Here is a 16,748-nt window from a genome sequence, read left to right on the forward strand (position 1 = left end):
GGATGTTGGTGTATTTATATGGTCTGGAAGTTAGTTTGTGTTTGAACCCAAAATGAAGAGCATGCATTACTGCAGTGAGGTTTTAACCGGGAGACCCGAGCACAAAATGTCTAGAACAAAACCACTGTAAACCTTTAAATGGCAACTAACTGTTATAAAGAGTCAGGATTTGAGGTAAAATTGAACATAGACTAAAAATGAACATGATCACCAAATGGTTTGAAAAAAAATAGACTTAAATGTTTATGATTTTGTAAATAACAGTTTCATTTTTATAAAGACTAATATATCAAGTGAATTTAAAATGGGCTAAGCACAGTCTGCAAATGAGTAGGGTACATGAGAGGAATAAAAATTACATCAGAGACTATCCATCTTGCTGAGTTGAAGCAGGTTCTATATGGCATAATACCACAATGACCAAAATGAGTATTTCCAGGGGCAATCAGGATGAGGCAGTCCTAACAGGGACACTCCTAAGTTAGTGTGTGTGTGTTTGTTTGTTTGTTAAGTACAAGAATTTTTATTACTGCCAGCTTTGGTTTGTGATCTGCAACAGTTTAACAGCAAGTTAGAAAGCAAAAACAACAGAGTGGGAAGGAAATACCTCTGTGTTTCTCAAAAACCCACAAACGACTAATGACGTTTACCTTCACATAAGTGAAAATGTTATGCAAACGGTGACCAGTAATCAGATGTATTCCTAAACTTTGAGCCCCCCCTTATAATATAATTCCCAATCTGTACTGAATTATTTATTTCAAAATACACATTTCCCTCTGGTAAGGCTGTGTCTGTGAGAATCAGCAGAACAGAGAGGGGAGTGTCCTGGGTGGGCAGAGGCAAGAAGGAGAAAGCACCCTAACATGTCAAAGACTAGTCCCCACTCCTGGCACCCTTGAATTAAGCTTCCTCTCCTAGAGTGTACCCTTGTGATTCAGTTAACAAAGTAGAACTTGTTGGGGGCAGAAAGGGATGCTGTTGTGTCTGACAGCCCTTTATTTTTTTTACATCGTTGGTTCATTCTCCTTTCAGTTGTAATCCCCATAAAATTGCCACCACCAAGACACCTGTGAGTTGTCACCATATTCCCTTGTGCTCTTCCCTCTCCTGTTTTGATCCCTCTCTAGCTTGCTTTGGTAAAGGAGTTCCAAAGCAAGCCGCACAACACAATGCCGACCAAAAACGGCTGTAGAGTCTGACCAAAGTCTATTCCAGTCGCAACTCTCACACTGCAACTTAACCTTTCAGAGATTGTTTTCTGCATTTGTTAAGTGGATATTATAAGATATTATAACACGATTTTTTTTATTCTGACCAACTGTAGAACCTGCAGTTTTCCCACACCTCAGCTTTCTTATCTATAACTTGGCTGTAATCCTATTAGCTCTTTCCTCTTAGAAATGTGACAGAGGCCCTCCCTGGTGGCGCAGCTGTTAAAGCACAGCAGTGTAAGCTAGCTGCAGCCACTTCAGTGCGTGTTTGACCCCCCACCCAGGAAGTGACCCATATGATGCAGCAGACCTCTCCTGACCTGCCCACTGCTCCCCTCAGCAGTGTACTTTGTCAATCTGCCTGTTCTGCGCCTCACTCTGTCTCTGGTGAATCCTCTCACTGCCCCTGCCCCTTTGGCCTGTACCCCAGTTCTATATGAATAAATAAATAAATCATTTTTTTAAAATGTGATAGAAGAGAACATAGATGTAACAATGTTAAATTAAGCTTAGTAAAACAGAGATTTTTCCCATGGAACCCTTGAATTCCATCCCAGGAGATCCTTGGGGGATCTCCTGGCCCCAGGTTAATAACCTCAAGTTTGGCAGAAGAGGTTGTTCATTAAATTTAATGATTACTGGACTGAAAATCAAGGATGACTCTCTTCAAGTGGAACCTCATGGAAAGCACCAGTTTTAAAGCACAGCACAGGCATCTTTCTCAGAATTTATGGCCACTGGGGATGGGGAAAGTATCAGTTGACTGTGAAATAGTACTTGGCAACTTTCAAGTAATATTGCTGCTTTTTATTCTGAATTTGGCAAAGAAACATTTCCCTTTCGTGAATATATCTAGTTTATTATTTTCCCAACTCACAGACAAATGGATAATTCTAATTCTACTTTGAGGTAGTGTTTGCTGCCTGTGACTATTGCTTCCTAATTATTTGATTGGCCCAATGGGAGGCTTGGGGGTTGGGGTGTCTCTTTGTGACTACTTTGTGATTTACTGCTACCTTTATCTTTCAGAAATCATAACGTAGAAACTAAAGAGATAGTTTTTTTCTCCTTCCTCTTAGTTTTATTTTCCATTAAAAAATTCAGACTCTGTGCTAGCTCTTCAACATCTTTAGAGTTTCTATTGGAAGGAATGTACACTGACATATTTAAATGAAATTTTCTCTTAACCATTACCAAGACAAGACCCAGATTTTAAAAGAGAGGAATTGAATGTGGATTCTTTTGAGTTGTGTTAGGCTCTTTATTTTCACAGGCAGTTTGCATCATATAATGCCAAAAAGCTAAATGCCATGATTTGGCCTCTATTCATAGGGTAGACCTTGTGTCTTCCTCTCTACCCAGCCTGATAGGCACTGGTGAGACTATAAAGTGCCTCCTAATAGAAGTTTCTAAGCCAGTTAGTTTACTGATATAAAAAATATTTTGACACCATACAGATATCTTAAAAACTTTACTTACATATACTATCATAATGCTTCTCAGTAGTAATTGATCAATTCATGGTGAGTGAGTGAATGTTTTTGTTAGGATTCAGGAGAAGGAGAAACCACTGTGTCTTCTGATAGATGGTACAAAGTTGTAGACTTGCAGAGAGAAAGAGAAAGCCATTCTAGCTATGGAGAAAGAAACTTGCAGCAGTCAGATGAACAGAGTTAAGGGCTTCCATTGGGAAACTTGGTAGATGAAATTGATCAGGGAACACTAGTGGACTATCAAGAAGGGATCTAGAGCTTAAGTTTAAGAAAATTGCTCCAGGATAATACTGTTGCAGCCCAAGACAGAGCAGGTTGAAGGGAAGTGAGACCAGAGGTTGACCTGTCAGGATGCTGTGCCAAGCGAAGGTCTGAGATGCCACCTGGGTTGTAGCAGTTGGAATAAACAGAAAGAGTTTAATTCAGAATATATTTAGAAGGGAAAAAAATGCTCTGGACCGGGCATGAGCTGCAGTGGGCCCTCATTTTCAACTTTAGAAAACTGATTAGGTCTCCAAAGGGGAAATATTCATATAAAAAGCTGGCAAACAAGTATTGCCAAAAAGGGCAAACAAATTACATTTCTCCTGGCAAATGAATTATTTGGAAGAAATGCTAAAGACAACAAACAGAGAATGAGAGTGGTAACAACCAACATTTCTTTGGTTATTTATAGTTTAAAGAATGCTTTCACATACCCAAACATGTTAGCAGCAATGGAAAGCAGAGCAAAAATAGAGAATTGTCATCCAGTGTACTTTTAATGGTAGATAAGAAAGTCTGTGCATGTTTTTATACCACAAAAAGACATTATTATCAAATAACATCTATCTAAATCTTCTCTCAATAACAAGAACTAGAATTTAAAATCAAAACAAAATTCTCATTTGTATCCTATTCTTCTATCTGTTGCCCACCAGAGATATAGCTTCATTTGTAAAATACACGGCCCTTAAAAATTATGAATGCCTGGGCCCTCCCTGGTGGCGCAACAGGTTAAAGCACAGCACTGAGAATCTAAAAGCTGCTTCCGCATGAGTTCGATTCCCACCTGCCCCGGAGGTGACCGCATGGGGTGGCAGACCTCTCCTGACCCGCCCACTGCTCCCCTCAGCAATGTACTTCGTCGATCTGCCTGTTCTGTTCCCCACTCTGTCTCTGGTGAAGCTTCTCACCACCCCTGAGCCTCTGGCCTGTACCCCAGTTCTGTGTGCACAAATAAATAAATTTTTAAAAAATTTAAAAAAAATTGGCCCTCCCTGGTGGCGCAGCGGGTTAAAGCACTGCACTGAGAAGCTAAAGCCACTTCCGCATGAGTTCGATTCCCACCTGCCCCGGAGGTGACCGCATGGGGTGGCAGACCTCTCCTGACCCGCCCACTGCTCCCCTCAGCAATGTACTTCGTCGATCTGCCTGTTCTGCTCCCCACTCTGTCTCTGGTGAAGCCTTTCGCCACCCCTGAGCCTCTGACCTGTACCCCAGTTCTGTACGTACAAATAAATAAATCTTTAAAAAAAAAAATTTTAAAAAAATTATAAATGCCTATAGTATTTTAAACCCCCCTTGAGAAAAGGTTATTTCAAAGTATGGAAAAAAATGTTTCAAGTTTTAAAAAAATTGGATTGTGATATATGCTTCTCCCGCAGATTTTCACATACAAATTTATAGACTTAGATATACACATGTATGTCATAGACACCTATCATACCCATATATCCTTTGTATACACATACATGTATGTGCATATATTCATACACATACATATCATACCATGGGATGTCTAAAGAAAAGTATTAAATGATGTACTATGTTGCATGCCTAGAGAACTTATACAGCTCTGGAAAGGGTCATGGGTACCACACAGTGGTATCACTGGAGCTGACTTGCACCAGCCTCTCAGACCCAATCATTAGCATCTCTTCACAACTTCACACTGACGTTAAGTTAGTGACTTAGAATCAGTCATGGTGGAAGTCTACACCAAAAAAATAAGTAAAACATGTTTTTTCAAAAACCCTACAAAACCATGAATTAGGAAATACAACAGAATATTCACATAAATTTCAAATACCTTCAGATTATAAAATTAAACAACATAGTTTATATAACAAAATGCAGAAACTATGAGTATAGTGCTGTTACATAAAAATTAAAGATGATAAGATAGTAAAAATACACTGATCTGCTCAATTTTGATGAGCACTATCAGTCTTTTAAACTACCTCTTAAAAAAGAAAAAGGTAAAAAAAAGGTTGTTAAAGTTAAGCATTTACTACATATAAAAGATAAACTTAAACTATAGGGACACAGAAGTTAAAAATACAAGGACACCTGAAGTTATTCTATAAAACACTTGCAGAAAGAAGACAAAGGTGACTGTATTAATAGCAGTTTAAAAAGACTTAAAAAACAAAGAAATATCAACAAGGATAAAGTATTTTATATTGTAAAATCTGTAGTGAAACATTATTTATTAAATTTTATTTATAAAATAATATGAAAATGAATTTGATTTTTAAAATACACAACTAATATAGCTCTATTGTTCTAGAACATATAAAGAACTCATACACATATATACATAAACACAAAAATTTTGTTCTCTAAAAGAAATTCTGTTTATGAATAGTTGACAGAATTGATTTCTATAAACTAGTCTCAATAAATTCCAAAGTAGAAATAATACAGTCTATATTTCTTGACTACAATGTTCAAAGCAAGAAAAATATATAAGCTTAATCAAAGAAACAACAACTTGGAACCAAAAACTCCCTTCTAAATAGTTACTAGGTCAAAGAGGAAGTCAAATATACAACAGTTTTATTTTTTCTTTTGAAAAAATGAGAACAATATTTACCAAATCTTAAAAGCTTTGCCTAAATTCTTATGTAATAGAGGTAATTTCATAGCAATGGTTTGTTTTATTTTAAAAATAAAGAGATCAATTAAATCATACAAATAAAAAAATTTAAAAGATACTTACATCTTGTACCTAAGTCCAAAAAAACCACCATTTAGAAAAGATAATGAAAAAAATATAATCAAAATTATAGCACTCATAGGAGCAAAAGAAAAAAAAATACCTAGAAATAACTTTCACAACAACTAACCAGAGAATTAAAACAAAATTTTATTTAATATTTAGGAACATCTGAAAAGAAGTTTGAAGTATATTCTGTGTTCCTAGTAGGGAATCTAATATTGTGAAAATATAAATTAGTTCTTTGTCTTTAATTATTGACATACTGGTAAACACAGAACTAGCTCCTCCTTAAAATAGTATGCATGCTGTTCTGTTACTTTCTTCCTTCTTGCCCTCTTGTTCCAATTTCTGGTAACCACAGAAAGGTGAGAGAGCTGAAACTCTTAAGATGGCTGGAGTTTGACGGATATGGAGAAGGCTGATTTGCCTCATTTAAATAAGCAATTAAAGAAATGTGTGCCAAAAAAATAAATACGTGAACTAGTATGCACATAAATTCATAAATTTGTACACACTACTATTCTGCATTTGCTATTTTACAGATATAAAAAAGATACAACTTAAAATTAATAATAAAATGCACCGTATTTTAATAACAAAATCTCTCCATATTGGTGAGATCTTGTGTTCTATGACACAGTGGTGGCGTACTGCCTTTGGAGAATGCTAAAGCAAGCTAAAGCCAAAAAGATCAGAACTGTTTTCAGTGTGATACAAGTAACAAACATTACCTTGGCAGAAGTCTCATTGTCCTGTTGGTGATAGTTGTGTTAGATAGATTGAGGTACAGGACTCCAGGACAACTCTCAGAGATGTATCTCATTGATTCATCCTCATGAAAATGAAGGGAAGAATTGTGTCAGTAGTGCGTAGTGTGCCTTATCCACCTTCCTGCTCCCAAAAAAATATGCAAGACCTGGTCATTTTGTATTCTTTAATATTAGGGTAAATCAAATTAAATAGAAGGCGATTAAGCCCATTACTCAGTCCCTTTGCTTTTCTTTGAAAATAAAGTCCCATTCAAGCACAATGACATACATATCATTAAAATACGCGCTCTTGTAAGTTCAACTTTGTTTGAACTTCAATTTGAGCTCAAGTGCCAGTGTCAAACACTCCTGACTTTTCAGACATACAACTATAACTGGGTCCATTTTTAAACCTTCTAAAATACTGAATCTAAAATACTGAAACAGTAAATGTTTCATTAAAAGTAAGTTCATTTTGATAAGTAGATGACCTATAAATAACAAGAGACAAAGACAGACATGCAGGGATTTCTGTGGTTTCTGTTACTGAATACATTAAAATGGCACAACAAAATTTCACTAAATTTGTAGTAAGTGTGGAATGGTTTGAAATAAAATATAGGTTATGTACATATTGTACATAAAAATCATTCTTGGAGATCAAATGAGGGAGAATCTAAAAGATTCAAGCAGCCTTTCCCCATAGAGCTGGAACTTAAGTACACAAGAATGTTGTGATTGATTGTGGCAAGAGAGAGAAATAAAAACAAATATTTCAAGCACAAGCCTAAATTACATTTGTAAGACCAGACAAAGTTGCAAGTTTTGGTTGCAATGGAGATGATTCTTGTGTGAGTAACAGCATATGAAATGCCCTAAAAACCCAGGTTTTGATTGATTAATTGATGTTGCTGAGTCTCCCCAGGAAAAATGGAGAAGGCCATCTAGTTTTAAATACTTATGGTGCATCAGTCCTGGATAGAACAGGCCATTACAGGGAGACCTAAGTTGTCACTAGACTGAGGGATGTAGCCAGGGGAAGAATTCTGTGTGGTCAGTTTGGCTACCAGCCTCCTCATTAATAATGGCAAAGATTTGCAACAGCAGCAGCAGCAATGTTTATTACCATGCTATTTCCTGGAGCCATGGATATTAAAATAACAAAATCCTGCAAGAAAGAGCATTTATAACATGGTTTAGGAATTGGTTCATATACAGAGGCAGCAACTTAAAGAGAACACAAGTTTCCCTGTTAGGTTGTAAAGCTCCATAATTCTGTGACAGCAAAGTTTCTGTGTGTCAAATGCCACGTGAGAACTAGTACAGGGATTTTCAATAAATACTCATGACCATATTCAAGCTGCTACCAAAATGTGGTGTTTGGATTTACATGAGTAGGTTAAAAGTACAGTACAGTTGTCTGAGCACGAAGAGAGCAACCATAATGTATGGCACTGTAATTTGATACAAATGCTATCTTCAAAATGTTCATGGTGCCAAATCAGATATTGAAATGATTGTGCACCTGTTTGACGACTGGCAAAATGCAAAAGAAATGAGACAAGAAGATAGAAAGTTGACATATACACTGCTAGTAAGGTAGACACAGAGAAAACGAAAATATGGAGGCCCAGAACACAAACATGGAGTATGCTTCATGTACCCTAGAGGAATCTGATTTTCCCTGAGATGAGGAGGTAAAACTCTTTCTTCATTTTCCTGTCTGACGGAGCTTGCACATACAAACAAAGCTAGATTAAATCCTATTCTGGGCATTTGAAAGAACTGATGTTTTTATTTCCCAGTGTTTGAACACTAAATGTAAAAACTGAATACAGTGGAATGATGTGAATTTGCTCACAGTTCACGCTAATCTTTCTGAATGTAATATACTTGTGAGACAGGTTTCTTACCAATCAAAGTTTTTAACTTTTGTCTGCTTCCCTTAGTGGAGGAAGCAGAAACACTGCGGTTCGAACTACTTGTCACGGGAACCCACAAGAGTAGCAGGGAAGCTAGTGCTGGAAAGGAGCTGGTGTCTTGATTTTTTTTTTTAATAATAGTTTATTTTTCCATTCTTTTGTGTGTTTTTTCATCTCAGTTGTAATCCCATGGGCTTCCCATCACCAAATCACCCATGTGCCATCACCATAGTTCAGTGCATTTCCCTCCCCCCACTGTTTTTGATCCCATTCCCCACTCCACCCCCATAAATTGTCTCTAGTATATGGCTCTTCATTATTACTATTTTCTCGCCTGGTCCATTATACTCCTGCTTTGAGTGAAACCATCCAGTATTTTTCCTTTTCTTTCTGGCTTATTTCACTAAGCATGATCTTTTCCAGCTCCATCCAAGTTGCTGCAAAAGGCATGTGTTTGTTTGCTTATTTATTTATTTATTTATTTATTTATTTAGCGTTGCTGAGTATATTCCATTGTGTATATGTACCACATCTTTTTATTCAGTCATCCACTTGTGGGCATTTGGGCTGTTTCCATGTCTTTACAATTGTAAATAAAGCAGCAGTAAACATGGAGGTGCAGGTATCTTTTTGAATCAGTGTTTTTGTGTCTTTTGGGTAGACACCTAGGAGTGGGATTGCTGGGTCATAGGGAAGCTCCATGTTTAGCAGTTTGAAGAACCTCCAAACATTTTTCCATAGTGGTTGTACTAGTTTGCATTCCCACCAGCAGTGCAGGAGAGTTCCTTTTTCTCCACATCCTTGCCAACATAGAGCCTGTGTCTTGTTTAAGGAGGCAGTGCCTAGGCGAAGCCTGAAAGCCTGACAAAGAGGGGAGCGGCAGCTGAGGGGAAGGGAAATGACATTCCAAGTAAAGAGCAAAGGTCAAAGCAGCGAGGAGGAATGTCTGGCACAGAAAGGACAGTGGCTAGTGGTTCTGAGACTGGGTGTGTGGGCAAGAATCGGAGTGAGATAAGACTGGAAAGGAAGGCAAAGGCAAGATCACAGAAGTTGGCCAAGGTATCATAAGTGATACCGAAGCACTTTGACTGTATCCAATTGTGTAGATGATGAGTGTGGAGTGAGTGAGTAGGTGATGGACAGATCTGTCTTTCTGGAAAAAGAATTGTGAGCTTACAGATTGTAAGACATATTAGAGGGAGAGGGAAGCAAAAAGCAGGACTCTGTGTTCGCTTCCATCTTAGTTGGCCATCCATGAAGGTCACTAATGTGAGCCTGTTGTCTCAAGTGGGGTCCAGTTTTTTCTGTCTCATAGTCATGTGGTCTTAAATATAAATATGGCTCATTTGTGTGTAACTATTAAATAGTTTCCATTTTCCAAAAACTCCATTCTTGAGTATATACTGAAAAGATTAATAATAACATTTTACAAATGGGATAAAATTTCTTGCCAGTGTTTAACATAGTTTAGTTTTTCCACATTCAGTCCTAAATGAACACACAGGCCTGTATTTTGGCAAAACTTCTGTATTAGCACTCTAGTGTAGCACATCTGAATCTATCTAAACAACAGTAAAATAAGCTTCTTATACTCACTGTGACTGTTGAGCAGTCAGAGACATTCAACTCTTGCAGATTTTTACAAAGGCCTAAATCAAACAAGTTACACATCACTAAACAACATATTGCAAATGTTTAAAGTTTTCCAGCCTACATTGAATGTTATATGTTCATTAGGAAACAAATAAAAATTTTGGCAAGTAACTTGTTCTAAGTATATGGCTTCTTTTCCCAGAAAAAAGGATTTCTTTTGGCTTTAAAATTAAAATATATGCATGTTTATTATTGTTTGAGGATTACAGAAGGCAGGGGGTCAAAAAAAAAAAAGACTGCTTTTGGAAATAACAGCATGTTCTTAGCGTTAGTTGGGAAATGTACTATTAACACAGTCACCACATAGGGCCTACGACCTATGCCTTACTGTATTTGCTTTGTCACCTATCGTTTGTACATCCTCCCTCAATGTGTTTTTTATACTTTTTAAGGTAGGCTGCACACATCACACTTTCTGTCTGTTCTTTCAGTGTGCCTATCATAAATAATTCAGTACTCATCATGATTAACAAAATATTGATTTCATAGGTTAGATTTACATACAACTTATCAATGAATTGCAGAAAAAGATGTGGAGAGTCAAGTGTTTGATAACTCTGGGAACAGAGGGAACTGGACGCTTAATGAGCTTGGAGGGAAGAATAGACAAGCACACACATAGCTGGAGAGCAGTGTTACGCAGTCAGTACTCTGGGTCTATACTGACAGTAAGTAAAAGGGCAGTAAGTATAGGCCACAGAGGATAAGTCGCTCAGGCAGCGGATACCAACCAGCTAATGAGAGGAGGATTTGAGGGGGGAGGCATTTTACATGCAGGGGATCCCATAAAGCAGGTAGATGAACTCCAGGGCTGAATTCCCGCTGCCACTGTGAATAGAAAGCACATCTGCCATTCATAACCATATAGCCCAATAACAATAGAAATGTTGTTAATTATAAAACCAATAACAATAGAAATGTTGTTAATTATAAATCCATTTTGAACATGTTTTCCTCTGCCAAGAAGGGACTCTGTCCTAAATAATAAATGCAAATCAAAACCAATTTTAAAAAATGAAAACAACTCATTGAAGTCACCAGTAACACTTATAAAGATTCCCAAAATAATATTACAATTAGGTTTATGAGATAAATTTTATATAATATTGGCTGCCTGAGAGTAACCAGTGCATTCAACAAATAATTGTTAAGAATTTGCCACATGGCCAGAAACTCAGAGGTACTGGAAAAATAGCAGTGAATAGACAAGAATTCCGGCCTTTATGGAGTTTATATCCTAGTTAGGAAAGACTTGACAGTAAACAAAAGAAGGAAAATATCTACTGCGATAGATGATAACGGATACTATGGAACAAAATAAAACAATACAGGTAGAGAGTCACAGGTGAGTGGGACAGAGTGCAATTTTTTTTTAAGATTTATTTATTTATGCATACAGAACTGGGGTATAAGCCAGAGGTGAGGGGTGGTGAGAGGATTCACCAGAGACAGTGGGGAGCAGAACAGACCAACTGATGAGGTACACTGCTGAGGGAAGCAGCAGGCGGGCCAGGAGAGGTCTGCCACGCCATGTGGGTCACCTCCAGGGCAGGGATCGAACTCATACTGAAGTGGCTTTAGCCTCTGAGTGCTGTGCCTTAATCAGCTGCACCACTAGGGAGGGCCCCGGAGTGCAGTTTTTAAAAGGGCAGTCAGAGAAGGCTTCACTGACGTGACATTTGAGCCAAGAACTTCGGGGAATGACAAAGACAGTACAGTTTACTCTAAGCATTGCCAAAGCCCACATTCAACATAGATGGTGATTGGGAGGCAGTAGTGAAAATGTAGATAAGCTCAGAAAAACAGCAATTGGAAGCCAGTTTGTATTTGCACATCTCAACACTGTAAGAATTCTTTAATTTCTTAAATCCAATGTGGTGATAAACTGCAGGTTCAGTTTTCATTATGCCCTAACACTGTGGACTATATTGGGATTGAACATTGTGAAGTGTCTCATACTCACGAGTCCAGTTCATCCTCTCAACAATACTACATAGTAACCTGAGCCGCATTTCACAGATGCGGAAGATGAGGTGCAATAACAAGCCTAAGGTCACACAAGTAGGAGAGCCTTAATTCAAACTCAAGCCCCAAACATTTAGCCACAAAAGCAGGGTCTATGTGTGCCTTTATTCATTGGAATGCCTTTGCAAAAAACAAGGTGCTGTTGTCTGTCAATAATGCAGCATTCACAGTGCTCCAAAACTTAACTTCTGATGTTTTCTTCTCTTGCAACCTAGGGACTACTTGTACCTCAGCTGGGTCTCATTGTTCCTGAACTACACTAGTTAAAATTACTCAAACTTGGGTTTCAAAGGAATAGTTTTATTGTTCCATCTGTCACACCAAGTAATTGGGGCCAGCTGGATGTCAGGATGCGTGTGGTTACCATCATAATCCTGCTCTTCTTTTGTAAAGCTGCTGAGCTCCGCAAAGCAAGCCCCAGGGGTTCGAGAAGCCGAGTAAATCATGGCCGGGCTGGTGGGGGCCGCCGAGGCTCCAACCCTGTCAAAAGATATGCACCAGGCCTCCCTTGCGAGGTGTACACGTATCTTTACGAGAAGTACATTGATTGTCAAGAAAGAAAGCTAGTTTATGTGCTGCCTGACTGGCCTCAAGATTTGCTGCACATGCTATTAGCAAGAAACAAGATCCGTATATTAAAGAACAACATGTTTTCCTCATTCAAAAAGTTGAAAAGCCTGGATCTACAGCAGAATGAGATCTCCAAAATTGAGAGTGAGGCTTTCTTTGGTTTAAGTAAACTTACCACTCTCTTACTGCAGCACAACCAGATCAAAGTCTTGACAGAAGAAGCGTTCATTTATACACCTATCCTCAGCTACTTACGTCTTTATGACAATCCCTGGCACTGTACTTGTGAGATGGAAACACTTATTTCAATGTTGCAGATTCCAAGAAACAGAAATTTGGGGAATTATGCCAAGTGTGAAAGCCCACAAGAACTAAAAGATAAAAAACTGCGGCAGATAAACTCTAAACACTTATGTAATGAAGAAGAAAAGGAACAACCAGACCCCAAACCCCAACTATCAGGGAGACCCCCATTCATTAAGCCTGAAGTGGACTCTACTCTTTGCCACATTTACGTGTTTCCCATACAAACGCTGGACTGCAAAAGGAAAGGTTTGTAAGTTTTTTACTTTTTCTTTTTCACCAACAAAGATGTTCTTTGACTCTTATAACCTTCCCACCACCCAGCCATACCTTAGAATGTCTAGTGCCACTCCCACCAGAAATCATTCCCCATTGTCAGTAGAATTTACTCCAAGCTTTTCTGGAGTCCAGACCCAAGGTGACTGGTGACTTGGGGGACAATAGAGGAAGGTAGGGACTCTGCTCTGGTGGCGCTGCCATTTGGGTATTCATTTGCTCATCACAAGCTGTGGCTGTAAGAAAGTCTTTAATCTTAAATCCAGTGTAATTAAATTTATCGGTAAACTAGTGGTCATGAAAAAAAATACAAATGCTGTCTATATAACTGGACTTATGCCAATCAAATTTAAAATATGGTGTGTATCTCTGGGGAAATAGCCTTGAGAAAACTATATGCAGATTAGGACACATTAGAGCATTGTGAGAGGGAGGCCTGAGGTGATATGACAGTGTATCTATAGTTCTTGTAGTTTGGTCTTAAGGGCTTAGTAAATGCTTGCTAGCATCCTTTCCCAAGTCACCCCAAGTAAAACATAAAAATTTGGGCCCTCCCTGGTGGCACAGTGGGTTAAAGCACAGCACTAAGAGGCTAACGCCAGTTCAGCATGTGTTTGATCCCCACCCTGGAGGTGACCCACATGGCTCAGCAGGCCTCTCCTGACCTACCTGCTGCTCCCCTCAGCAGTGTACTTCGTCAGTCGCCTGTTCTGCTCCCCAACTCTGTCTCTGGTGAATCCTCTCACCACCCCTGCACTCTGTCCTGTACCCCAGTTCTGTATGCATAAATTAAAAAATCTTTTAAAAAATAAGTAAAAATTTGAAAGAACTAAGTTTAAAGTAGTTAACCCAAGAACAATGAGCCTAAGCAAATCTTCAAAATATTACCTCTTGAATATCATTACAAAGTTTTATATCCTACATGATTTGGGCTAATACTGTGTAGGATTTACACATACAGTATTGTTTTGTCCCAACTTCTGTGACCGGCCGCAAGAAAGGAAGGCGGGAGGCAGAAAGGCTGAGCAAGCAGAGTTTATTGCTCCCCGACAGCAGCTGAGATGGAGCCCCTAGAGTGGGGTCCGCAGCTACTGCCAACTCAATAAGGGGGAAGGGTCTCTTATATAGACCCTAGGTTCACATTCCAAAGGGGTGACTCATTGCTGTGTCCTTTGATGTAAGGCCTAGTTCATTATCAAACTTGGATGTGAGGCCCAGTTTGTTATCACCTTCAGCTAGTCCCATCCCAGATGCAGGGTCCCCATTAATTGGATGCAAGGCCCAGTTTGTTACCGCCTTATCACCTTTGGATACAAGGCCTGATTTATTATTGCCCTTATCCAGTCCCTCAGTAAATCTCCGCATTTGGTCACTCCCATCAAGTATAAATTCATGAAGTAAGAAATGAGATGGAGATTTTAGTAATACTCTTCATCTAATGTTGATAAAGATATGTTCATAATGCTCTTAACATGTTGTTATCCACCCTGGAATAACACGCTTCGTGGCTTCTGTCTCACTTGGTGGCATGGACTACCACTGTATTTGCAGTATTAAAGTCAGATGTCGTTGGATTAGGGTAATATAAAGCATGTTGCCATTCCTTTCACTTATTTGTGGATGTTTTGCTTTGCTTTGTTTCTTTGAGAACAGAAAGGGAAGGTTAAGAGGAACATACACAATCTCTCTCCTCTCAAGGGAACTGTACTCAGGAATTGTTGACATTGAAGAAGTAGGCAGTCTAAGCCATGAATGAATTTGTTCATTCATCAGCCAAGTTGTGCTCAAGCCCCCTGTCTCTGACTCTGGAAGGTGGCACTTGGATAGAGCACACCATGATAACACAGCATGAAAAGGTCTGCTTTTTCCTGCACCCTGAAAACTGAAAATAATTTAATGCTATAATAGTAATTATAGCATCATAACCTGGGAGATGACATTATGGGATCCTCTGAATTTGAGCGAAAGTGTTCATTAATTGAGAACCATGCTGCCCACAACTTCCAGGAAGTTAGCTGTATCCCTTTTACAGTTGAGAAAGATGGCGTAGAGGGGACCGGAGGAGGTGAGCCACTTGGCTGGGGTATCACAGGTAAGCAGTGAAAGCTAAGATTTGAATTTTGTTACCTGGACCTGCTGTTCCCCTGAATTAATCTGATCGTGTCTAAACAAGCAGGTACTTCAAGAATGGAAGCATTAAAGAATTCTTGAAAAGTCAGTATATGTTGTTTTCTGTAGAAAAATTGAGTGGGCTTTCCCTGATATTGTTAGAATGTGTATTTGGTGATTCATGCTGAAGCATGTTTTAAGTAGGATTGCCTTTGTAGTGCTTAGATTAATAACTTGGATATGTCTTAAAAATGGATACAAGCTACTAACCTTAAACTTGGATTAGAAAAATTACTTGATACTGCCCTCCAACTGAAGGGCAATTTGAACTTTTCTGCATCAGTTGATAAAGAGAAAATTGGTATATTTAATCATGAATTACCTCATATTTGCCATCAGTAAAACTGAAGACTTCCACAGATAGACTGCACTGCAATTTAAGAAGAGAAAATGTGCTAGGAAATGTCTTCCTTTTTTACTGCTTCTCTATTCTTGGGCCACTCCCTCCTTAGGGGTCCTATTTCTGCTTTGCCTTTTTTGTCATGATGTTTTTGTCTTTTTCTCTTGGCACACATCAACTTATAAAAATTCAAATATATTGTTTATTACTTTCTTTTCCTCAATTTATTATTGTCTAAACACAACTTTAGAGCTATTGTTCATAAATTCATTCTCTCTGCTTTAAGTATAGACATATATTTACTGGAAAACAACATAAAGATCCACTTTGCATGTATATATGTAAACATACATCTGTATGACAACATAAAATACCAGTGTGTGTATACATATGTACATATATGTGTATACATACATATACATATACATATACATATATATATATATATATAAAATGTTGCATCCTACATTAAATGACTACTCAAGTTCCTCCCTTTCTTTTGGAAGAAAATTTGAGTTTTGGGGAAAGAAGTGGAGAAAGAAGTGGGGAAAGAAGTGGAGAAAGAACACATTTACAGAAAGCATGTGTATAACCATGTGTAAAGTTAGAAATAGAAAAATAATATAACCTATTTTTAAAAATCTACCTTAGAATGTTATGAAGGTTAAATGAGATATAGCATATATAAAATAGTGTCAACTTTAGAAATAGTAGCCCATAGTAGAAGTTTCTCCAAATGTTAATGACCACAAAATTGGAGTCAATATTTTTTAGATCATAAAAAAAAGTGAATGTTTTGTCTTTTAATGTCATTGGCTTTCACTATCATTGATATAAATCTGATTCAGTTGATCATTTATTTTTCTTTATCTGGTTTATTGTTGTTTCCCATAACTTTAAACACCATGCTCTTGTCCATTAAACGTCCTTCGGTACTGCTTATCAGTGGCATGTGTTTCAGACTGATGATGATAATTGAGATGTGCATGTTTGTTTGTTTGTTTTTGGTTGTTACAAAGCAATTCTTTAGTCAGCCTTTAAAAATAAAAAT

The 16,748-nt window shown here is 38.1% G+C and overlaps 2 protein-coding genes across 3 annotated transcripts in view; one reads left to right on the plus strand and one right to left on the minus strand.

Moving 5' to 3' along the window:
* FBXL13 (F-box and leucine-rich repeat protein 13) overlaps positions 1-16,748 on the minus strand; it is a 122,845-nt gene that overhangs the window by 53,554 nt on the left and 52,543 nt on the right. Inside the window, exons 9-10 of the mRNA XM_012720759.1 lie at positions 9,958-10,010; positions 6,422-6,522 (exon numbers count right to left, since the gene is read on the minus strand). Coding sequence (XP_012576213.1) covers positions 6,422-6,522; positions 9,958-10,010 — 154 coding nt within the window. The remainder of the gene's footprint in view (positions 1-6,421; positions 6,523-9,957; positions 10,011-16,748) is intronic.
* Positions 1-16,748, plus strand: part of LRRC17 (leucine rich repeat containing 17) — a 35,498-nt gene that overhangs the window by 4,259 nt on the left and 14,491 nt on the right. For both annotated transcript variants that reach the window (XM_012720924.1, XM_004676905.2), the window contains exon 2: positions 12,255-13,161. In XM_012720924.1, coding sequence (XP_012576378.1) covers positions 12,390-13,161 — 772 coding nt within the window. In that variant the 5' untranslated portion in view covers positions 12,255-12,389. The remainder of the gene's footprint in view (positions 1-12,254; positions 13,162-16,748) is intronic.

Source organism: Condylura cristata, unplaced genomic scaffold (assembly GCF_000260355.1).
Source record: "Condylura cristata isolate star-nosed mole 26May11 unplaced genomic scaffold, ConCri1.0 scaffold00005, whole genome shotgun sequence".
NCBI lineage: Eukaryota > Metazoa > Chordata > Mammalia > Eulipotyphla > Talpidae > Condylura > Condylura cristata.